Source organism: Maniola jurtina, chromosome 13 (genome assembly GCF_905333055.1).
Source record: "Maniola jurtina chromosome 13, ilManJurt1.1, whole genome shotgun sequence".
NCBI lineage: Eukaryota > Metazoa > Arthropoda > Insecta > Lepidoptera > Nymphalidae > Maniola > Maniola jurtina.
The window spans coordinates 2,926,031-2,950,895 of record NC_060041.1 but is presented as its reverse complement, the minus strand read 5'-3'; the positions used below and the strand labels follow the sequence as shown (position 1 = coordinate 2,950,895).

Here is a 24,865-nt window from a genome sequence, read left to right as displayed (position 1 = left end):
GTTTCTAGAATATGTCTGCAATATTTCATGGACTTTGGTTGCTTAATATTCAAATTAAATTGGAACTACGTTTGTATGGAGCGAGTGACGGAGAGACCCCTCTTAAAATTAATTGTTACTAACTAAGTATAGAGACATACATTTGACGCACAATCTCTATAATAATATACGGCAGCTTGAACTTTAATTAAACTTACATACGTAATAATATTGTTACAAAGAGTACCTACTTAACTGTATTTTATTATGGGTTCTAGTCTAAAAAAAAAGGAAAGAATTATTAGGCTAGGGACATATCTACCGAAATTCCGCACACTTCTTGTTCGCGCAGATATGATCATAGTTTAAATTATGTTAAATTCAGGTTTTAGAGAACGTAAATAAATAATAATATTTAATAAATTAATAACTATTACTAGAGAGAAATACCATACGCTTAGATATGTCCATAGTCTTTGAGTCTATTGATTGTTAATAAAGTTAATGTTTAAAAATAATTATTTCTTTTAGGAATTTGTTTTTTTTTAAATTAAGATAATATTTTAATTAATTCATCTCAAATTAAAATGCAATCTATAAGCAATTTTAAATCGGAAAATCTATAAGTTAACCCAAGTAAAGCAAAGACCTAAAGAGTGTACTTTGACTTTGCTCACACTTAAGTTTCGGTTAAAATGAGGCAGTTTTGTGTGAGAGACATAATTCTGTCTCATTTTACGAGTAACTCTAGGTAAATTATGAGCACATGAGCAAAGTCAAAGTACGCTTTGTAGATCTCAGCTCAAATTATTATTATTATTAGCGAGGTCTCCACTAAGCGCGGCGGAATAGCAAAGCCTTTCTTAGTGCGGTTGGTGTTTAGTTTTGCCTCGGTATAGATCAGGGGTCTCCAAACTATGGCCCGTGGGTTAAATCCGGCCCGCCAGTGCCATCAATCCGACCCGCGATAGCTTAAAACTAGTGAATTTCTTATTGTTGTTACTATTTACGTGATAAGTTGGAAAAGAAAACACATAATGATAATTTACCTACTCGGTTTTATTTACTTGCAAGGTAAAACTTAACCACAGAAATGATGACGCAGAAAACTTAACTGAAGTATCTACGCTTCCATATTAATAACTAGTAAATAACCTTAAGTAATTAAAATGCAAAAAAGCGTATATTTGCTTAGTTCGCGAACTTTGCGACTAGCCTAGCTAGAAATACAGTTAAGGGCAGAAAAATTAAAACTGTTTTGGCCCGTGGAACATACCGACAAATCATTGTGGCCCTAAGGCTTCAAAGTTTGGAGACCCCTGGTATAGAGTATAGACCATACTAGTCGAGCTTCCGCGCAAATCAATCGAGGTTGCCGCGCTCAGTGTATACCCCGCTTGTAACTTACTAGGTAGGTAAACAATTTAGATCTAAGCTTGTTGGCTTATTCCATTTATCCACCCTAAAACAGCTACCCTAGGGTGTTTACACGGATATGTGTGTCCATCTATTCACCCTAAAAGCCGACTTTGTATTATTTTTTTTTTAATCCGGGGTGGATAGACGGACACACATTTCTGGGTATATACAACTAGTACAATAAGTATTATACAGCCTGGGGTGGCTGTTTTAGGGTGGATAAACGGAATAAGGCTGTTTGTTCTGTAAATGTATATTTTATATTTGTTATCTTCCTTTGTCAGTTATTAATATAATACATTATATATCATTAAGCTCACTGTGAACTTTTATAGAAAGGCTTTAATAGTTTCATCTACGTATACAGGCCAATGTTCTGTTTCTTTATCGATTATACCTTCCTTTTATTCTGCCATTTTACGGAAACAATCCTGGAAAATGAAACAGTTTCCACTGGGTTTTCAAAAATCTAAATTCACGGGGACATAGTTGCAAGCATTACAAAATAAAGTTAAAAAGCACTCAAATCCAACTACTCGCGAACTGCCGATAGATAGCGATAGATATACTAAAATTGTTTTTGTGACGCTCGGTGTATTTTAACATTTTGATATCCCACTCGATGCCATAGCAAAAAACAATTTTTTTTTTTTAAATAATGTAACCACAAATTCACGGTTTTCAGATTTATTCCTGTACTTGTGCTATAAGACCTACCTACCTACCAAATTTCATGATTCTAGGTCAACGGGAAGTACCCCACCCTACAGGTTTCTTGACAGACACGACGGACGGACGGACGGACGGACAGACGGACAGACAGACAGACAACAAAGTGATCCTATAAGGGTTCCGTTTTTCCTTTTGAAGTACGGAACCCTAAAAAATATTTTGGACACCCCACTTTTTGGGTGTAACATCAATCAGGGCAATTTTTTCGTATAAAATGTAGTCTATATCACCCGGACCATAATAACGAATCTATTGACACCTGATTCATCAAAATCAACTCAGTAATTTAGGCGCTACGGTGGAACACACAGAATCTGATACAAACATACATACATACATAGACTGCTAAAATCATAGTCCTTGCTTTTGGCTTTGCGGTAGTCGGGTAGTAATAGAGAGATAGCTGCTCTACTATTTTTGCGAAGAAAATATTGAAACGTGAGTTATTGATATGAAGTGGATAGGTATCAATATCATACGCTCTAATGGTTCTTAACGTGATTTCCATCGCCGCTCCTGTATCGATCCATGGAATATGATTGCAAGTTAGCCTCGTCGGGTCACGACTATAGCTGTTTGCTAGAAGACTCGTAACTCACATACTTCAACCACCATCATTTTACTACTCGCGCACTGAGGGTTCCGTACATCAAAAGGGAAAACGGAACCCTTATAGGTTCACTTTGTAGTCTGTCCGTCTGTCGTGTCTGTCAATAAAACCTATAGGGTACTTGACCTACGTTGACCTAGAATCATGAAAGGCAGTAAGATAGGTAATTTGACATAGTAATAATCAGGATATAATAATGAAATCTCGAATGAAAGTTCGACTTCACATTCCGGAAATGGCTCGTACTCTTACTTACTTACTCCAGGTACTCTTCTTAGTTGAAACGTATAGTAGTTTTACCCCCCCCTAATCCGTGGTCCGAGACATAGAAATTATGTTTATAGAGCTGTTCGGACGTATTTTTTTTCGCGAGTGCGTGCGGCTTCATACCGTGTGTTCATAATTTCATAATTTTCGTGTGTCACAGGGTTTTGCGAGAAAAATCGCGCGCTAAAAATGAGGGCTTGCCTCCATATTTGCCCGTCCGAAGGATCCGTGGCCCGAAGTAAGCCCGTTATTGGAAAACACTCGATGAGGGAATTTTCCTGTGATCGAAATACGAGCACTGATGCCGTCTACAAGGTAATTGCTTTGTTTTTCAAAAATGTAGACTCAATATTACCGGTTTCTTTGCATTTAATTATATTGTTTTCTGCAAATATTCGTATTGCTTTCTTCAAATTGTTTTTTGCAAATAAAAAGCTGTTTTATTCATTAGGCTAAGATCTATAGAGCTCTAAGTTATTTAAGTTATTTTGACTTAACTTAAGCTTGCCCCTGCTCTTTTTCCTTTTTTTAGGGTTCCGTAGGTATCTCCAGAGAAAAAAAGGAATGCTTATGGGATCACGTCGTTGTGTCTGTCTTTTGAAAACGTTTCCCCCTCCAACATAATGCGCATAGCTTGATACATAAGAAAACAAGTAATATAGGTACGGTCTACTGTTAGAGAGAGTTTTCAAAACGGGCAAAGGGTATCAACGACTGGGCAGCATTTTCATTTCATATTTTCTTGCCCTCATAACGTCGATTTTACGTTTTCGTTAAAGGAAACAGGACATTGAGATCTGGGTAGTTTTACACTTTTCTACTTAATGATTCCGAATTAAGAAATAATAAACTAACTGCACGAGAGAGATTATTGTTATGAAGTTCATTGTGTAGGATTTTAAAAACTTTAATCATAGCAAGATATAAGAATATTTACAGATAAATATACCTAATAATGTAAAAAAAAAACTATAAACAAAAAACAATTTTTATTTATCTGTGGCTGCACGTTTTTGTTATCTGCCAAAGCCACCATGATCCAAACTTTTAGTCATGGATCGTTCCTCCCTGTGTTGGGGACAATACGCAGTGAAAAAAAAAACTTTCAGCTTTTATAAAATAACGAAGGTCTGGCCCTCGCGGGCTCTTAGCCCATAATTAATCTAAAAAATCTGTCCGAAATAACCTAAACGTTTTTATTTGTCAAAAAAGATCATACAATTTTCGACAAATAACAACATTGCTAAGTAGGTAACTTATCGACACATCAGATTAGATTTTAGGTACTTATGTTCAATTCATTTAGTAGGTAGGGCTACGTAATTTTGATGCACCTACTACTAAATTATTGATAAGTATGAAACAAATATCTATTATTTTTATGGAAATAAAAAATCATGAAATAAAATGTTTTAGATTGTTCATGTTATAAATCTTGGTTATAAATATGTATCTGTAGATATATATGTATCTATGCATGTATAATATGTGTAAATGTGAAAAGTGTTAATATCATCTTCGCTTTAATAAAACTGCCGAAATACTTGCTATTGTTTAGAAAAAAAATCAAATCTTGACTGAGAATCTAACTTTAATATGAAATTGAAAAAAAAAACCAATTTACTCTGATACCTACGAGCTACGATTCGATCAAGTGTTTGAGGCTGAGATCTATAAAGACACTGTTAAAACGAGACAGCGTTATACCGCTGGCATAAATCTGTCTCGTTTTAACCGACTCTTAAGTCTAAGCAAAGTTAAAGTGCACTCTATAGATTTCAACCTTAGTACCTCATAGTGTAGCATATCTTTTTCGATTTTCTGATCTTAAAAACCACAAACCAATATGAAACTGTTGTTTTTTGTGCTCTGTGTTGTGCTTACAATTAGGTACCCTAGTGCTTCCCGTTGTAGATGTACCTAGTACCTAAATTAATAGTTAGTTTCTATGTATATAAATAGGTAGTCCCTCTATGACGCATATTATATGAAAAATTGCCGTAAAAATAAATTTTCACCTATTACAAGCAACACCTATGCAGACTGTCGATTCGTCAATAAAACGCTAGCGTTTTTTGTCTTCGCTCATATTTAATTTTCAGTTAGGTAACTCTGAGGCCGAGATAAATATAAAGCGTCCTTTGACTTTGTTTAGAGTTTGAAACGGGATAGATTTATATCGGCGATATAACGCTGTCTCGTTTTAAGCGAATCTTAAGTCTAAGCAAAGTTAAAACAAAATACGCTTAGAAAATACTGTCTCAGTCTAATCTACAAGGAACAATAACCTTAATTTGCTATAATCCGCCAAACCAAAGGAATCTGTATAGTGCAAAATGCAGCATGCGATATGCACCGCCCGCCCTCCCATAAACATGCAGGAACAGCCACACGCACCACCACCACGCAGCACCACACAAATCCCAACACTACTCGACGCACGTTTCGCCTCGACACCGGAGCATCCTCAGGAGATGTAGACCTTACAATGCCTAATTGCAAAGTCTTACACTTTGCAACTTGACTGTGCAATTAGGCATTGTAAGGTGAATTGCTGCATTTTGCACTATACAGATTTCTTTGGTTTGGCGGATTATTGCAAATTAAGGTTTGGGTTCCTTGTATATCATGGACTTCCGCAAAATAACGCCTGCTTCTATACTACTCAGTCTAATCTAACAGTTGTATATTACGAATTGGCGACTTCTATTTATAAGATCGATTGTGCTGTAAATAGGTACTTTAAGGTTTTAATGTAGTAATTGTACCTAATTCGATTGTTTTACAAATGTTATACGGTGCAATAAAATGTTGTGAACACTTTTACTCCATTCTTTTATTTCCTCCACATGCTAAGTGCCGATCTGTGCTGATCTCCTACTATTTTTAGGGTTTCGTACCTCAAAGTAAAAATGGAACCCTTATAGGATCACTTTGTTGTCTTTCTGTCTGTCCGTCTGTCATGTCTGTCAAGAAAACCTATAGGGTACTTCTCGTTGACCTAGAATCATGAAAGGCAGGTAGGAAAGGAAGGGAGGTCTTATAGCACAAGTAAAGAAAGACATTCATGATATTAATTTCATTATGAATTGCACGTGTAAACGTCTAATTTCGAATGCATGCATTGCGATAAGCGACATGCTTAATATTATAAATGCGAAAGTGTCTGTCTGTCTGTCTGCTACGCTTTCACGGCTCAACCGCTTAACAGATTTTAATGAAATTTCGTACAGACTTAGGATACATTCCGGGGAAGGACATAGGCTACTTTTTATCCCGGAAAAACAAACAGTTCCAGCGGGATTCCTAAATACTCATCCGCTTGATCGATTTGTATGAAAGGTGCCGAGGTAGCTTGCGTCCCTGTAATTGACATAGGCAACTTTTATCCAGAAAAATTAACAGTTCCCACGCGATCTTTGTAAATACCGTTTAAACGAAACTGTGCGGCTCTGAAATAGAAATAAAAGTAGTACAACAATGTTTTATTCAAAAAAACTTTTACAAGTGCTTTTGGATTGTCAAATGAACCTGCTTGCCTGCCACTGGTTCGGATTTCGGAATTCCCCGCTGAAATGCTCTATCTGCAACAGTGCCTGCAACCTAATAAAGTTAAGCTCTAGTAGGTATCGTATCTCTATAACTTGATTAAGGCTTGATTGAACGTGTAGCTTAATTGGTGCAGCACACAGTGTGATTGGTATGCTGGTTTCGAATCATATTTGATTGCAGTGTTTACAAGAGTACTCTCCATGGCCACTCCGATTCGAACGAGAGAGCATGCTATTGCAATCAAAATTAAGTTAAATACGGGCGGAAACTACAGGCTATACTCGTATACCTATGAGATGCGTAATGCTTATAAACAACGCTAATCAATGTTTCGTATTACGTTAATTATTGGCGAATTAATTAATATTGTTTAATGAACTAAAGATATTTGAAATTATTATTAAGTATTTGCCTTATAGCCAATAGTTTTGCAATTTTGTAGTTTCCCACATTGGTTTATTTACGTACAAAGCTTTATTTGGCTTAAAATAGAGATGTCCAAGGGTATTATTAACTTTCAAAATCAACATAAATATTACTATGTTTACTATTTCAGGGTATATAATATTATAAGGTAGAGATAAATCGATATCTGGCTTAATTATAGAACTAGAACAACAAATAACAGAATACGTTACGGCTTAATACGTTTGTATGGACAAGTGTGTAAGTACGAAGCCTCCCTGAAGACAGTTTCCGTTGCCTGACTTCGCAATATCCGGTTACAAGGAAATGGAACTACAGGAATGGCTAGGTATACCTACTATTGAGGTTAGGTTGAGGGCAAAGCTGTACCTCTTCATAAAATTTCTGCCGAGAATTCTCAGGTTTTGCAAAATAGATAAGAAACGAATTTAACTATTACTTTAAGCTAAACTTATGATTAATTATCTTATATTATATTATTATTAAACTATATTATCTTATATTATATCTACACGCTCTAATAAGCATTTGTCCACAACTCATAAAAGTGAAAATATTCACGTTTTTTAGGCAAATCTTTGTTTAAGCAAATCCGCTAGAATGAAGTCGCAGGCGTGAGCTAGTAACTCATAATGGCAGATTGCAGAATGTGTAATGTCGGTTTCCCTAGGGATGAATGTGCGTTATTATGGATCGATATTGGACATGATTACCTATGGCTTGATGCTGCAAAATGCAAATGATACATAATGTATTTTTCCTTAGCTAGAGAGAGGAAAACCACTGCGAGCTAAGCGGCGCAAAATTTTGACAGGTGACAAAGGTCACAATTTTGAGGTTTTGGTGACAGAAGGGCTGGCTCGTGCTTTGCGCAAAGGATCAGCCTGGCTGTCCAGTGCGGGAATGCAGTCAGTATTTTGGGCACTATTCCATGTGAGCATGATTTTTACAGTAATTAGATAATACGGATTAGTCGGACTTGCAAACGAAGGGAAAATCTCAAACCAGTATAAAAAGCAATTTAATGACGGACAGTGCCATTTTGTTGTGAATTAGTAAACTAATTATATTTTGCGGGATTTTAAGTTTTTTGTGATGTTTAACCACAAATTCACGGTTCTCGGATATTTTTTTAACTAATTGTGCTATATTAAGACCTACTTACCTGCCTAATTACATGATTCTAGGTCAACGGGAAGTACTCTATAGGTTTTGATTTCTTTTTAGACTTATATAGATATATAGTTTTGACAGACAAGACATACAGACAACAAAGTGATCCTATAAGGGTTCTTTTTATCATGTTGAGGTACAGAACCCTAAAAACTAAGCCATCGATTAAACATGGACGAAATTGCGGGAAAAAGATAGTAGTAAGTAGATAGGTCTATAAACGAAGTACATATATGTATATTGCAGATCGTGTATTATAATATGTGGTTCAGGAAATAGGACAGTGACATCGCCATGTTTGCGGTGGAGACCGAATTAGCAACGGTCTATTGGGAATTGGAAACTGAAGTCAACCATAGCTTTTATTTTTGTCCGAACTGTTTATCTCGCATTTTACTAATACATTGCTGGCATGTACGTTCACTACACATATATAACAGCGAAAGTGTTTACTATTGGTTTATTGGTTTGTTCTTCAATCACGTCACAACGCAACGGGGCAACGAATCGACGTGATTTTTTGCATGCAAGTTATAACTCTATAAAATAAAGTAAGTTTCGTGCTTGTAAAGAACCACCCCAAGATTTTATAATGCCAAATCCATTTCCCTTCCTATATGTACTTCTTTCTTCTCTCGGACCATTTTGCTGCGACAGTAAAACAAGCAATGAATAATTTACAAATAACTTTCATCGTTTAAGTCATTCTAGGTAGAGGGATGTTCTGATAAGTTCGACATCCCCGTAGTTATTGGGTGAACATTGAACTGAATTATTGGTCCACGGCTATTTGCTTTATTGCCTCAGTGTTCAGTGCAATTTTAGGCTGAGGCTACACGATGCGTTTGCGGTGCGTTAACGCGCCGCATCGCTGTTGGTTTGAGCATTAGAATAGAATAGAATAGATTTTTATTCAAGTAGACTTTTACAAGTGCTATTGCAAAATAATTTACCACTGGTTCGGAATGCTGTTCCTACCGAGAAGAACCAGCAAGAAACTCGGCGGTTGCTTTTTTCAACTGTTCAATTTACAATAATATGCCATACTATACAAGCAATTGCAGCCCCGCGCATTGCTGGAGCGAGTCAAATCCATTCTGTGCCACACGGACACTATGTTGCCGCTCAGGCAAAAAGCATAGCGTTGCAACCTTGCAACCCACCATCCTTCCCCATGTCTCTCCGTTGCGCCTGTGGTGCGGTGCCGCACGACGACCGCATCTTGTGGCATGGTACAGCGATTCCTATGTAAGATTACGCAACGGCACCGTTCAGGCGCTGCACCGCCAACGCAACGCATCGATGGCTTCACTCCACCGCTTTTATCGATTTTTGAAAACGGCGGACTCCTCAACCGTCGTTTAAAAGATCATACCTCTGTTTTTATTTGGAGAAATCGTAGTAGTAAAATAGAGGTCACCTAAAAAAAATATGGCAAATATGAATAGACACTCCTCAAGTCACCATAGGTCTCAAGTTAGAACCGAATATGAACGCTTACAACTTCATCTTCTCCGAGAAATATGATTTTAATATAAACTTTCCGCGTAGCGTAAAACTTGAAAGGCTTCAAAGAATGGGCGAATATTCGTAATAACGGTGCAGAAATATATTAAAGAGAAGCCTTATATTAGGTGTCTGGGACTTTATTAAAAGATTTTATTGCTATTTTATGTTTTAATAGGTACCTACATGCGATTTCATCTGCGTTGATTTAAGTTTTCTAAAAGTCCTGAGAGAATTCCTTCATTTTCTTTCTGGAATATACCTAAAATATCGTATAAATAGGTATCTGCGTCCAACAATTTTTATATCTTTCGTCAAGCGTCATCATTTGAGCCGTAAAAGCTGACAAACATACACAGTCATTGGCATTTAAATAATGTTTTGATACTGTGGAATTATGAATCTATACCTAACGAAGTCTGAATGGAATCAGATACACCACTTAACTTCTTGCTTTGCTTCTTTTTTTTTTGATTTTAATTTTACTTTTTATTGCTTTATGATTCCCCAATTTGATACCAATTATGGTTATATAGTACTTTCAGAATAGTTGGTTTCCCGAATAAAATCTTGTAAGTATTTGTCGATTCACTGAACAGCGAAATGGACTTGTTGCTTTCTGAATACATAATGCCATCTCTAGATTTTTCCCGCAGTCTCCCAAACCATTTCTTTTACGGACTTCAAATTTTATCGTCATTCCGCGACTAAAATATATAAACAGCCAGCCAGGTATTATAACATCATCGCTCAGCGTTATAGAGTGGGTTATGTTGGGTGTGTCTCTATAGAACAAAATCCCTAGACGAACCAAAGTGACCGACACAGCTTAATGAATTAGCAAGCTGAAGTGGCAGTGGGCAGGTCATGTCTGTCACAGAACCGATGGCCGCTGGGCAGACGTGCTCTGGAGTGGAGACCACGTACAAGTGGACTGGCATCGTCTGAAGAAGATAGCGGGAAGAGGGTGGACGAGGAAGGCGGAAGACCGTATGACGTGGAATGATGATGTCCACCAAAAACACCCTCGACTGTGCCCGGTCTACCACCACGATATCACGATATTATTATTATTTTTCACCCTGTATCATGCCTGTATCTAACCACACTATCACACTTAATATTATAAAGGCGAAAGTTTGTATGTGTGTGTGTGTGTGTGTGTGTGTGTGTGTGTGTGTGTGTGTGTGTGTGTGTGTATGTTTGTTACTCCTTCACGCAAAAACTACTGGACGGATTGGGCTGAAATTTAGAATGGAGATAGATTATACCTACTCTGGATTAGCACATAGGCTACTTTTCATCCCGGAAAATCAAAGAGTTCCCACGGGATTTTTAAAAAACTACATCCACGAGAACTAAGTCGCGGGCATCAGCTAGTTTGACAATAAAAGTTCTCGATCATAAGATTGAATCAAAAGATTTATGAGTTCTTTCAGGTCACGTAAACGGCAAATACCTACGTGATTCCTGATAAATACAAAGATACCATACATACTACAGAATATAGATATAATCACTTAGATCATAATCTGTGACATGCCATTATCTGATCATCATTATCACTATCATCAACCTCGGCTCACTACCTAGTGAGCAGGGACGGACCGTGAGTTTGTGGGGCCCTGAGCTGAACGTAATATCGAGGAAGTAGGTACAACCCTGTATAGCCACGAGGCTCTGGGCTGCAGCCCAAAAAGCTCATTTGAAGATTCGTCCATGCTGCTGAGCATGGGTCTCCTCTCAGAATGAGAAGAGTCCACCACGCTGAACAAGTAGGTACACAAGTGCAGATTTCACACACCTTTGAGAATGTTATGAAGAACTCATGACCTGGTTCCTCCTTCACCTTTCCACCATCGTACTGCCTTGCATCGTCATGTTCTGCATCCATACGTAGTCGAAGTTCTTCGAACACGTACGAAGCGATTTGCTTCCTCTTTTCTAATCCGAACCGCCAGGATGTGGAACGCCCTTCCGGCATCAGTTTTCCCTTCCACCTATAATATGGGTACCTTCAAGTCAAGAATGAATTGGCAACTTCTAGGCAAGCGCGCTCCATCTTAGGCTGCATCATCACTTGCTAGCGAGTCTGATTGCAGCCAAGCGCTAGTCTATATAATCTTTAAAAAAACGATGTTTTTCTTCAACGTTAAAGCAAGTTAAAAGTTTAAAACGCACATAACTCCGAAAAGAAAGACGTACGTGTAGCATGCCCGGGATCGAACCCCCCACCTCTTGAATAGGAGGCTGACGTCTTAACCACTAGGCCAGTATTGCTTGCCATATCTAATATTGATGCTTAACTGATTTCACCGCAGTTATCATAACATTGAGAATTGAGATAACCCCCAAACATTAATAACATACCTAAATCACGTGAAAAATTAAAAATAAAAACCGGCCAAGTGCGAGTCGCACTCAAAAGGTTCCGTACCATCGTCCTTTTTATTTTTTTTAATTTACAAAGCTGCCATGTTGAAATTTTTCATATATTGTATAAGGAAATCTCACTCTCACTCTGTGAAAATTTCAATTCTCTACTTATTGCGGTTCATAAGATACAGTCCACTGACAGATAGACAGACAGACAGATAGAAGGCTGGACGGACAAATGAGAAATGCTAAATAAAGAAATGGTACGTGAACGAAAAGTCTTGAAAAGGCTAGTTTATTTAAAAGTAAAAACAAATGATTGATTAATGATGAATAAAGTAACAATTAAAACAAGACAATCACAAACAAAACGTTACAATCATTAATTTTGCAGTTCATGAAGTTTTTGAATTAAGGACGTGGTGGTATTGGAATCCTAAAATGATTTTTATAAATCTGATCCCAGAAACGCCCACGATCTCCGATGAATGTGCGTCTCAATTCAAGATTACTGGTCAGGTACATGTAAGGTCCACGATTGACACCAACTGGCGGCCATGCTGGATAATGTGCTGAACCATCAGGAACAGGTTTTCTGTAAAATACAATAAAATTAAATAGATTTATCTGAATATACCTACAGGGTATATAACTAGAACACTAGCAAAAACTTAGCGTTATTATTATACTACCTATCTTAACACAATCCAATGGCAATAACCATTTGCCTTATCTTGTAGTTTAAGTGATTTATTATTTTGAAACCCGCATTATATAGCGTGGAAAACTCGTGGTAATGCCCTACATACGACACGGCATTGACTACGCGTGACCTATTTATGGAACGTTCGTTGACCTCTAGCGTCAGTCAGATGTTTTATTTGGAGTAAAAAAAATCGTAGTTTTTTATGATATCTTATCAGCAATCATCAGTACCTGTCTTCGTTTTTGCAAGCGTTTTGGTTACACCCTGTGTACTAACAGCATGGTGTAAGGATGTATTACTGTCATAGGTTCGACGAAGAGGTCTAGAGTCTAGACAGTAAAGGGATTACGAGCGGTAAGGGGTGATGATGCAACCCGGGATCTCCATATTAATTCCGGGACATTTACCATGAGATTAAAGGCGTGTACTGTGTGTCCTTATACTGTGCTAATAGCAAGTACTAATGATCAACAAGTTTTAGCTACTTCAAAAGGAAAATAGATAAAATATCGAAAGTTACTTCAAAGGTTAATAAAAATTCCTTACCCTGTCACAATAAAGTTTCCCCACAGATCTCTCATAACGCCCTTCATATTTTGACGTTCTACAGAAAGCTTAGTTTCGTCTCCTTGGTCCAGTACCGCGTCTGTCTGAGCGCAATGAGAAGCTCCACGAACATTTGTATGTATAATGTAATTATCCGTTTCATCAGTGAAACCATATATACATAGGTAAATTTGGTCATTACCAGCTTCCACTTGCATTTGTACAGCCTTCGATGTGCCAAATGCGAACATTACATCTGTGAAATAATCTACATACGATAGGACATTTTTTTCGCTCACAGGTTCATCGCCAAAATAAAATTGTTTGACTACCCTCGCGACCTCTTTTTTATCATCTTCATCCACAAATTGTAAATCTTCTGGGAAAAAGTCTGAAAATCTTTCATTCATTTGATCTTTCCATAATCCAAAATGACCAGTTCGGTAAATACCCTCCATTTCAGCTATTGCATATAACATAGGCACTTTGGGATGGTCACCAATTTTCAAAATTTTGATTGGATGATCATCAAGAAACATTTCTTCTCCTAAATCTCGTTCAATACATGGAGAAAATATTACGGAACTATTTCTACTGTTAACCACATCTACAGACCATATCGATTCTAATGGTGCTTTGAGGAAGAATTTCTCCAATAACTCAATATTATCAACATCATGAAATTTTAGTGCCTTTGCAATGCGTTTTGCGTTTGCCAGTGGGTCAATTTGGACACTGAATGAGGCGGTACTGGAACCACTTTCTAGTATAGCTTTGTGAAATAATCCTCTTGTCGTCTTCGAAAGTGTCACTAAATCAGCCGCAGAAGCTCCTGCACTCCATCCATCTATAGTAACATCATTCGGATTTCCCCCAAACTGAGCAATATTTTTTTGCACCCATCGAAGTAAGGCCACTTGGTCTTTCATTCCAGCATTACCAGGTATTCCTTTGGTACCAAGACAAAGAAATCCATGTGCTCCAAGACGATAGTTGAAGTTGACAGCTATGATATTTCTATTTCTGACCAAATTTGTTGGTTCTAAATCTGAACTATGCCCGAATTGGTACGCTCCTCCATGAAAGTACACTACGACGGGGAGATTTTTTCCTTCCCCATCAGGAACATATACATTAGCTATTAGACAGTCTTCTTGCATTATACGATCATCCGGAATGCCCCCAAATGTCAATTGTGGACACATTTTGATGTTTTTTTTAATTGCTTCAAAAGGTTCAGTCCATGTTGGTGGAGGGAGAGGTGGCTAAAAATAAAAAGTATCGGTCAAGCGGTCAAGTGTGAAGTAGCTCGCACATGAAGGGTTCCGCACCACCACACAAGAAATAACTTTTTTTTGTTCCCACACCTAGGCCATCGTGCGTGCACTCCTGACCTCATAAACCGCGGGTCATAAAATATAATAGATTTAATGACGAACACCATCTATGGTGGGGTTTAGAAACATATTATTGCGTCATAAGTCATAACATTTTTTTATGTAACAAATTCATGATGTTCGTGTTTTTCCTTTACTTGTACTAAAGACGTTGCTATTTGCAAAATTTTATGATTCTAGGTTAACGGAATTGTATCCTATAGGTTTTGATTCCCCTTGTCTTGACAGACATGACAGGCAGACAGATAGACAACGAAGTGATCCAATTAGGGTTCCTTTTTTCCTTTTGAAACCCTTAAAAACAATAATTAATAGGTTAGAATTGAATACAAGTTTTGTTTGCATTGATAACGTAACAATTGACTGCGCTCTCAAATTTATTATTATTGTAAGTAAATCTCCTTACCCTGAACTTCTCTAGTCCCGTAGGGGCTGTTGCATAAGGTATATTATAAAATACATAAAGACCTCCTTGTGGTGGTTTATAACCTCGAACAGGCCCTTGCTCTATATTTACCAGAAGCGATCCTGAAGTAATGCTTCCTGATACTATACCTGCGCACACGCATATGGTTAACAAACGCCACCACATAGCAGATGATTTTGTTTTCTGCAACCAAATGAAATCAATACAATATTAAACATTTAAAATGAAGCCGATCTCAAATCTAGAGCATTAAAATTACTTTAAAAAGTATCTTATTATCTTATCAGGTAACACTGTGACCTTGTTTTTGAAAATAATGATACTAAAACAAATTTAATTCAAAAGAAAAACATTACAATAAAACTTAAAGCTAGCCTTATCTAATTACTATACAAATCATGCCCGCGTGGAATGGTGCCAAGAATACTGGCTGCATTTCCGCGCTGGACAGCCAGGCTGATCCGTTGCGCAAAAAATGAGCCAGCCCTTCTGTCAGCCGATGAGGCGGTGAAATGTGTCGTTAAAAATTTTTTAGCACTAACTCCATGGAAATTTTTAACACTAAGACTAAGAAAGAAAAACTAAACAATACTAAGCTAATATTTTATTGAAGTTTTTACAATAACTTATTTAACTATCCAATGCGAGTTAACATGGTTGAATGATTTTAAAAATTGTATTAAGTCAAATTACCACAAACGTGATAAAGCTAACGTGCTTTATTGAAATAAATTTGGTAGAAAAAAATCACACATTTTATAGTAGAGTGCAAACACATTAACCAGCTGATGACCGATAATACAATTTTATTATAATCAAACAATATGATCAAAATGTAAAAATACATTTCGATTAATAGAGATAGTGACCAAATTAAAAATACTTGTCTTTAAGCGCATACATTATCGTTGAATAATCAAAGTTACGTATGTATAGATTTCAATGCAGTTCGCTGTGAGTTTCGAATCTAAATACCACCCTTTTTTATGTAATTTTTGTAGGTTTGTAAAAATTAAGATCCTATAAGGGTTCCGTTTTTCCTTTTGAAGTACGGAACCCTAAAAAAAAAGTGAAAATTCGATCAGCACCCCTATACATTCAATACTAATATTATACCTAAATGCGAAAGTGTTTCTGTCTGTCTGTCAGACAGACAGAAACACTTTCTGACAGACAGCCCGAGGACGGACATAGGCTACTTTTCATCCCGGAAAATCAAAGAGTTCCCGTGGGATCTATAAAAATCTAAATCCACTTAACCGATTTGTATGGGTACCGAAGTAGCTTGCGTCCCTGTAATCGAAATAGGCAACTTTTTATGCAGGAAAATCAAACAGTTCCCACGGGATTAATAAAAAAATAAATCCACGTGGACGAAGTCGCGGGCATCCTCTAATAGTCACATAGTCACACTATCACACTAATATTATAAAGGCGAAAGTTTGTATGTGTGTGTGTGTGTGTGTGTATGTTTGTTACTCCTTCACGCAAAAACCACTGGACGGATTTGGCTGAAATTCGGAATGGAGGTAGATAATATCCTGGATTAGCACATAGGCTACTTCTTATCCCGGAAAACCAAAGAGTTCCCGAGGGATTTCGAAAAACCTAAATCCACGCGGACGAAGTCGCGGGCGTCAGCTAGTAATAGATAATTTGTAAAACAATGCCCACTCATATTAAACTGAGTCAGTTAGTCACAAAAAATATTCTACTTTTAAAACTATTTCAAGAGCAATGCGATAATGATAGAAGGTAGACGAAAAATAAAGATTTATTTCCTTGACAAGGCTTCAGCGCTTTGCTAGTTACTTATTGTAAGCTTGGCCCATATTAATTATCTATAAAACATAGTTGGCGCCACTCAAATCATAACATCATATTAGAAGGCGTCATTGATTGGCTGAAGTTGTTCAACATCTGATCGATAAACGTACTGTATATAAAATTCTTATAGTTTTTAGTTGATGAATTGTAGCATAATAAAGGATAATATTTGTAATCAATATATAAGATGAAAACATCTTTATTACTTAGATGATTTGTGAAACGAGCTTGATGATTTGTATATTAGTCACTAAGTTTATTCATTGTACAATTTGGATTGGCCGATAACGATAAGATAAAAAGGGGAGTGGCTAATAAACGTGGAGAGGTTACCTGTAAGAGTGGTTTTAAAACGACGACATTCAAAAAATATACTAACGTAAGAGGAACAACATTTATTTGACACAAATGTAAAAGTTAATAAATTTAAATATGAAATAAAAGTGTAATAATTTATCATAAAGATTGTGTTTGTGATTTCGTCAGACCTTACCCAAAAGGTCAGAAGAGGGACATCAAGAAAATATAATATTTTCTTGTCACGCTCACGACTCAGAGAAACAAGTGGAAATATACAGAGGAACGAGAAAGAAGTGGAGGTCTAGTAGACCACAGACATTTTGGAGCACAAGGCCAATATTTGGGCCTCAATATATCAAAGTACCTAGTCATGGCATCAAAGGATTTCTGGATAAACGGGTAGGATCTTTCCATGATTTTATTTTTATTGATACCTATTAATGGTAATTTTTTTTTTATTTGTGTGGGTTTTCGTTTTGTTTGTTCTACATTTAGTTATCATTTTGTTAGAAAGCTTTGCTCCGAGTTGGAATGGAAATTATATAACGTTATGATACCTAGAATTACCCACATGTTTATAATTCATCTTGTATATTGGTTATACAAATGCGATCGACCTTCAAATTGTGGTTTAAATAACATTGAGGTATTTAGAAGGCTTATTTTACAATGAAAAATGAAAAATGTTTATTTACAAAATACAGTCTTGTACAATTTTCCTGTGTCTGTGTGGTGGTACCCGCACTAGGTTATCCTGTATCGTGGGTACAATGGAATAGATAGTGAACATAGTGTTAAACAATATAAAAAGTGTGGTTTACTTAATGATGGGCGTTATTGTTACTTTTAAATAGTTTTCAGGATGTATCTACTATGTCCTGCCGGGGTTTTATTTCTCATTAAATGATTTCACAGGTGAATATCTCACGGAACGTGGTATTTCAATCTTCACACTTGTAATCGTGTGCCGAATTAGTTTGGTTAAGAGTTACGATAGGGATTTATTTTCACATAGTGGTTTTGTTTTACGGAAGGTAGGTTCTGGATTTAGGTTCAATCGTTTGCTGCACTCATTGTATAGATAGATGTTTTCCTTTTTCTAGCACACAGTGACGCGATATTATCACACAGCACTCATTGGGCATCTTGAATGTTGTTTTGTGAAATTATTATTTTTTGTAAACCGCTTTGGGATAAGGTAGAAAAAGTTACATGAAATAGCTTTTCGTTTTACGCCTGCCAGTGAAATAATCCGTCTCTACTTGTAATGGTTACTAAGTGATTGGGGATATAAAATGTTAATTGATAAAAATGAAGGTGATCCGTTGTAATAAAGTAATAGTGACCAGGGTTAATAAATTGAGCATTTTGAGAAATATAAATCCTAAAATGGGTGTAAAAGTAGGTTTATCTTATCTGGTTATTCTTTAACTAAATTTAAAATTATGGTAGGTAGGTAGTCAGATAGTTTTAAAATACGGGGTGCATAAATAAGTGTTTTTTTTTTACAAAAGTGAGGAGAAATGTTTTCATTTATCTATTTTTACCACTTGAAACGCGTAATGTTTGAGTTTCAAACATAACTTTGCTGATAACAGCTCACCATGAACAACCCATGGCCGGCCCACTACTGAGCAACAAGTGTCTCCTCACAGAATGAGAAGGGTTTAGGCCGTAGTCTACCACGCTAGATAACAGCTAATTTACTTTTAATACTGGCACAATAATTTGAGTACTACGAGTAGCAGGTAGGTATAGTATATGGGCAGCGGGGTTTTTTTTTTTGTTTACCTGTATTCACGCAATTAACTGTGTACTGCCGCATTTAAATGCAATATGATTTTGTTTTTATTGGATTAACATCGCTTGGCGGGTTAAATTCCTGGCAAATGTTCTATTAAAATTAGAGTAAGTTTTTTTTTAATGGTAATATACCTACAGTACTGCCCTTAGGGCAGGGCGCGATTATAAGTACCTACTACCAAAATACTATTTTCTTTGTTGTACGAAAGAAATTTTAGGCAAATATCTTTGCACTACGCTCGCGTTTGTGGCATGACATTATCCCAGAAATATATTTAAAAAAATTTTCACGCTCGCTTGACTCGCTTCGCGATAGTTCAGTTTCGATATGCATTTAGTTAACGAAACTCTCAGGAAACCACGTTTGTTGTGCTCTCGAAATTGATCAGTCTGTTTGATAAAATCGAAATGCGGTGCCTTATAAATTTCGCTTAGGAGCGCCGGTAGTATCTCATGATAATATGAATAGTGATCATAATTTTTTTTTTTAGGCTGATTAAGCATTGAAGGTTTTTCGGCTGGTCTGGCATTTCGCCTGATTTTATGTTTTTGCTTATTTAGCGCGTTCAGGAAAGCTTTGACAACGTTTTATAACATGAGTATATATATATATTTTTTTTGTTTTAGTTACCGAAACAGAAAAAAAAAGCATTAAAGATGTGGGACCGAGGGATAAATCTAGTGTGATTTTTGGTTGGATTATGAAGTTGTAGTTAGGGTATTTAAAATAGAAAGATTTCAATTGTAGGAAATGATGTAAAACATGTTGAGGATAAGTTGTGTAATAAAGTCGATAATTCACTTGTTGGATGTCACGCGATCTCATTGCGAGGAGGAATCTTTTTCTTGTCTCTGTTTTTATAAATACGGTGTTCTGACGGGTTTTTTATTTACGTCTCGGATTATTGAATACTTTCGGTGTTTGATTGGACGGTTAGAGGTTGCAAAAGCAATCGCCCTCTAATTAAAACATTTATTTAGGCATTAGTTCAATTTGGATTAAATCTCGCGAAAAGCCACGGTGGCTGTCTCTCGCGCGTCTTGGAAAGACATTCCTAATGCCTGTTTTTCTGAGGGAGGGATGCATTATCAAGTGAGATGAGCTGCAATGTTTGCGGCTGACTATTTTGGAAAATTTGCAATCGTGGCAAGTGGAGTAAAGTTTGACTAAGCTATTTAATGAACAAAGTATATAATGGATTTGGTGAATGGTTATATTATATAACATTTTGATAAATGGATGAATTTGAAGAGTGTATGTATGTGGTTGATGCACATTTGTTTCATATTTTTACTTAAGTTATAAAGTATTACATTTGGTGAGTAGTTATTTATATTTGGTAGGGTAGGTTTGATAAACAGGTAGTTATCTTGATTAATAAGTGAGTTATCATTTTATAAATGCGTACTTTAATGTTTGATGAACTGGTATACTTGATAAATGTGCATATTTTCATACTTCAAAGACAAGTTGTACCTATTAGTTTCTTCAAGCTTTTAGTTGCTGATAATTATATTAACATTCTTTAGAGCGCATGTCCTATGGACGAAATCGTTTATACATACTTTCACTGTTTGAAATGTTACAATCATAAAGATATAGTTATGACTAGAGGGGGTCATAGCTTGTTGCCGCTCTTGTACATCCATGTGTCAACTAGGTATTGTTATCTCAGTATATTTCAGGGAACCTCCGTTCGGGTGAAAGCGATAGCTGTTGGATAAATGCTTGTTGGGTTATCAGAAGACCGTGTAGTCTTCGATGAGGTTACTTGTAAATATTATAGCGAAATAGTAAGTTTAAAAATAGAATGAGGCTAAACTAAAAAAATGAGACAAAGATAAAAATAATAACTTAAAGCATTGAGACAGCATAAAGTGAAATAGTAACTTACAAACTATACATACATATTTACGAATTATGTAGATAGATATAGTATTACTGGATTATGTATATCAAATAAGAATACTGTCAGCTCATGTTTTGTTTTCGGCGTGGTAATTTTACGCTTAAAACTCATAAGAGATATCATGAGGTTCGCTTTCTGTAAAAGTTATTAGCTTTAACAGTTAATTGATTTATTACATTATTTATTTATTATACACTCAACAAGTAAAAGTATTTTGTTTTGACAAAATCCAAAGAAGTACCTATTGGATTAATAAGGCAAGGTACGAAGCATTGGCTGGATTTTACAACATTTAAAGTTTCCTGTTCATTTTTATCATTGAGTTAATTTGAGGCGGAAGGATCCTCTGGAAAATTTTTAAGATTAAGTTATTAGTAAGAAAGTATATTTTGATTAGGTTAGTTTAAAATGTACAGCCGGTAATTTAAAAAAAATATATATATTTAATTTTACATAATAGGTGAAGCTGGTTGATGCACCAAAAATCGAATTATCATAGGAATTTAATTAAGCTAACATTTTTATTTATTATCAACTTCAAATATACAGTAGCAAACTGATTAGTTGGAATACATGCAGTGATTGGAATATTTAAGTTCCGATAGAAGAATCTATATCGTGGCTTGTTCCTTTATGGACAAGAATATTTTTTTTTGACTCGTGGGACCACTTACACAAAATATCAACGTTCGGTTTGGAGGTCTTCCATGGCTATTCCTACAGTTCCATGACGTATTGAAGAGGTTAACACTTTGTCGCTCATCACATCAACCAGCACGGCATTTGGGTATGATGGATGGATGTAGATAGGTACACATTTGATGGGGGGGGGGGTTTAGTGGTTTGTATCAATAGGAACCAGGGGTTGAATGAGGAAGGCTGAGGACAGTACGTGTGGTGCTTACTAGGGAAGGTTTATGTTCAACAGTGACCTTATGATGATGACGATGTAGATGACGATGATGATGATGATGGACGTACGAGGACGAATCTTTTACGAAACGAATAAAGGAAAATCGAACAGATGCGGGTCATTACGGTTAACATATAAAATAATGTATAAGGTACCTACTTTCTTCTAATCTTTATGATCGATCAGCTTGTGATAGAGATCTTGATGTCGTAGAGAATAGAGATGTATCGAACGGAATATTTATTTCATTTTTTTTCCTGCTATTATGTTGATATCGCTTTTCTCTATGAAAAGGAATTAATGATAAACTAATAGGTATCATTCGGCGGCGAGTCGCGACTGTGTCGTTCCCAGGGTCGAATTTGGTAGTTCTGCTTATGTTACTCGAAACGACAAAGTACGCCATATGGTGCATATTATGGCTAAAATAAAATATATAAGTATCATGTGAAATTATAAATCAAAAATTCTTTTTGCATGTAGATATTATATGGTTAAGAGGCACAAGTGACGCAACTACTGTACCCTGGCGTTTGTTTAACATTGTCCATTAGTACTTCAGAATGTGGATTTTGCTAGAAAAAAAAAAAAAAAAAACAATAGGTAATTGTAAGAAATATGGGAAGCGTAATCTGCATTAAAAGAAAAAGTTTGAATTGGAAGCAACCAGGCATAGGATTTTCATACATCCGTAATCACGTTCCTTTCAACTCTCTAACTATCACGGTTCACGATACGCCGTTCACGGTTCAGGCCGTGACGCACGTGCAGACGGACAGACGGACGGAGAGCAGAGGTTTAGAAAATAGGGTCTCGTAGGCACCCTTCGAGGGGTACGGAACTGGAGAAAACTAAATTATAATAATGATAATAGGTTTTCTAGGTTACCAAGTAAAATTACTTCTCTTAGGTCGGATTGTATTATGATGGATGCTTATGAAACAAAATTAAATGAACGGTCTACTCAAAGTGTTTTATGTTTGCAGGATCCAAGGATGTTGGAAATGAATAAATGAGGAAAAGAAAGACCCAAAACTAGGTATGGGTCAGGGACACAAAGTCCCAAGGAAGGAAAGCCCCGAGGTTACGGGCTATGGACAAAAAGTCCTATAGGAGGAAGGAGGTAGACCCTAGGATAAGGGTCATTAAAAATTTGGATCTGGAGGGAAAGAACCCTAGGATAAGGGTCATTAAAAATTTGGATCTGGAGGGAAATAAGGACAATCACATATGTATCCCGGTAGAAGAGAGACGCGCCAAGGCTCGGAATCCGCGATTTTCCAATAAGAAGGGAAGAAGAAAATATGTGCGTAAAACTATTGCGTTGAAAGTGTATGAAAATGTTTTGTGATTTAAATCGAGAACTGGCGGCGATTAACTTTAAGTTTAGAGAGTTTATTTTATCAAAAGGACAAGAAGTTCACTTACACATATTCATATTAAGAATCGCTCCCGATTCTAAATATAAATATAGAAGAAAACATAATCTTTAAAGGTATGGTGACTATACAATAATATAAAAAGTCAAAACACGTTATATTCGTTAACAAACTATACCTACATCTAGCTAAGATATCTATGGTGTTTGACACTGTTTGATTAAACTTTAAACTTTGTAAAAGATTTTTCCTCCAGTATGAGTTTCGGCAAGTACATTATGTAGTAGAGCTAGGTAGTTTACATACCATAATTAGTCCTAGCTTTATGTAATTGTAGCATAATAGGTATGTTCGTTTTGTGTACCATATTTATGAGATTTAGCTTTAAAGTGATGCGTGTATGTACGGACTTTAATAGTATTTTCCTAACAAATAGACATATTTTGAATTTGTATAATTGACTTATATAATATAGTTCATCAGTTTTCTTATATAATTCTTTAGTGGGAAGGAGAGTCTAGTTGGAACAGAACTTTTAACAATTTATTTTGAGATACTTGAAACCCTTTAAAGTAGTTTTTAGTAATTAGTTTTACATGCTCATCCCCAAATCTCTATTGAGTGTTCCTGTAAAATATTGGCTTGTGAGTTATAATTGATGCTTCGGACTTTATGCATATACCTACCTTCTTTGATTAAATTGAGGCCTCCTTTAGTTGCTACTGGTCTCGCAATTTTTGATATCTTTATGATTTTTGAAAAATTATTTATAAATTTAGAGTGTCTGCATCTTTTTATTTTAATATTAGCGGAAGAGAACAGAAAAATGAATTTTAGATTAAAGGCTAAATTTGAGTGCTACTGTAGACTGGCAGGTAAAGTTGCGAGGGTAAATAGTTTGGAATTGAATTGAGTTTATCTGCTATTTTCTAATTATATCGGATGGAAAGGGGTGCTGCGAGTGCTCTAAAATTAAGTTGCAATCATAATCAATACCAATGTATCAATAAAACTGTATATTCCTTCTAGTTAAGTTAGCAAGAATATTAATTTAATTAATTACTATCTTAATTTTTTTTTTGTTTTGTTGAACTAAGTCTTTGTCATTTTGGTTGTGAAGTTTACATGTTACTTAAGTTTTAATTTTTTTTTAAAAGCGATGAGACTCGCTTAAAACAGGATGGCCGAGCTGTAAGCTTGGCCCATATTAATTATCTATAAAACATAGTTGGCGCCACTCAAATCATAACATCATATTAGAAGGCGTCATTGATTGGCTGAAGTTGTTCAACATCTGATCGATAAACGTACTGTATATAAAATTCTTATAGTTTTTAGTTGATGAATTGTAGCATAATAAAGGATAATATTTGTAATCAATATATAAGATGAAAACATCTTTATTACTTAGATGATTTGTGAAACGAGCTTGATGATTTGTATATTAGTCACTAAGTTTATTCATTGTACAATTTGGATTGGCCGATAACGATAAGATAAAAAGGGGAGTGGCTAATAAACGTGGAGAGGTTACCTGTAAGAGTGGTTTTAAAACGACGACATTCAAAAAATATACTAACGTAAGAGGAACAACATTTATTTGACACAAATGTAAAA

At 36.0% G+C, this 24,865-nt stretch overlaps 1 protein-coding gene across 1 annotated transcript in view; it reads right to left on the bottom strand.

Moving 5' to 3' along the window:
* Positions 1 to 12,346: 12,346 nt before the first annotated feature.
* Positions 12,347 to 24,865, bottom strand: part of LOC123870770 (esterase FE4-like) — a 22,883-nt gene continuing 10,364 nt past the window's right edge. Inside the window, exons 2-4 of the mRNA XM_045914179.1 lie at positions 15,096 to 15,299; positions 13,293 to 14,557; positions 12,347 to 12,635 (exon numbers count right to left, since the gene is read on the bottom strand). Of these exons, the coding sequence (XP_045770135.1) occupies positions 12,452 to 12,635; positions 13,293 to 14,557; positions 15,096 to 15,281 (1,635 nt within the window). The 5' untranslated portion in view covers positions 15,282 to 15,299 and the 3' untranslated portion in view covers positions 12,347 to 12,451. The remainder of the gene's footprint in view (positions 12,636 to 13,292; positions 14,558 to 15,095; positions 15,300 to 24,865) is intronic.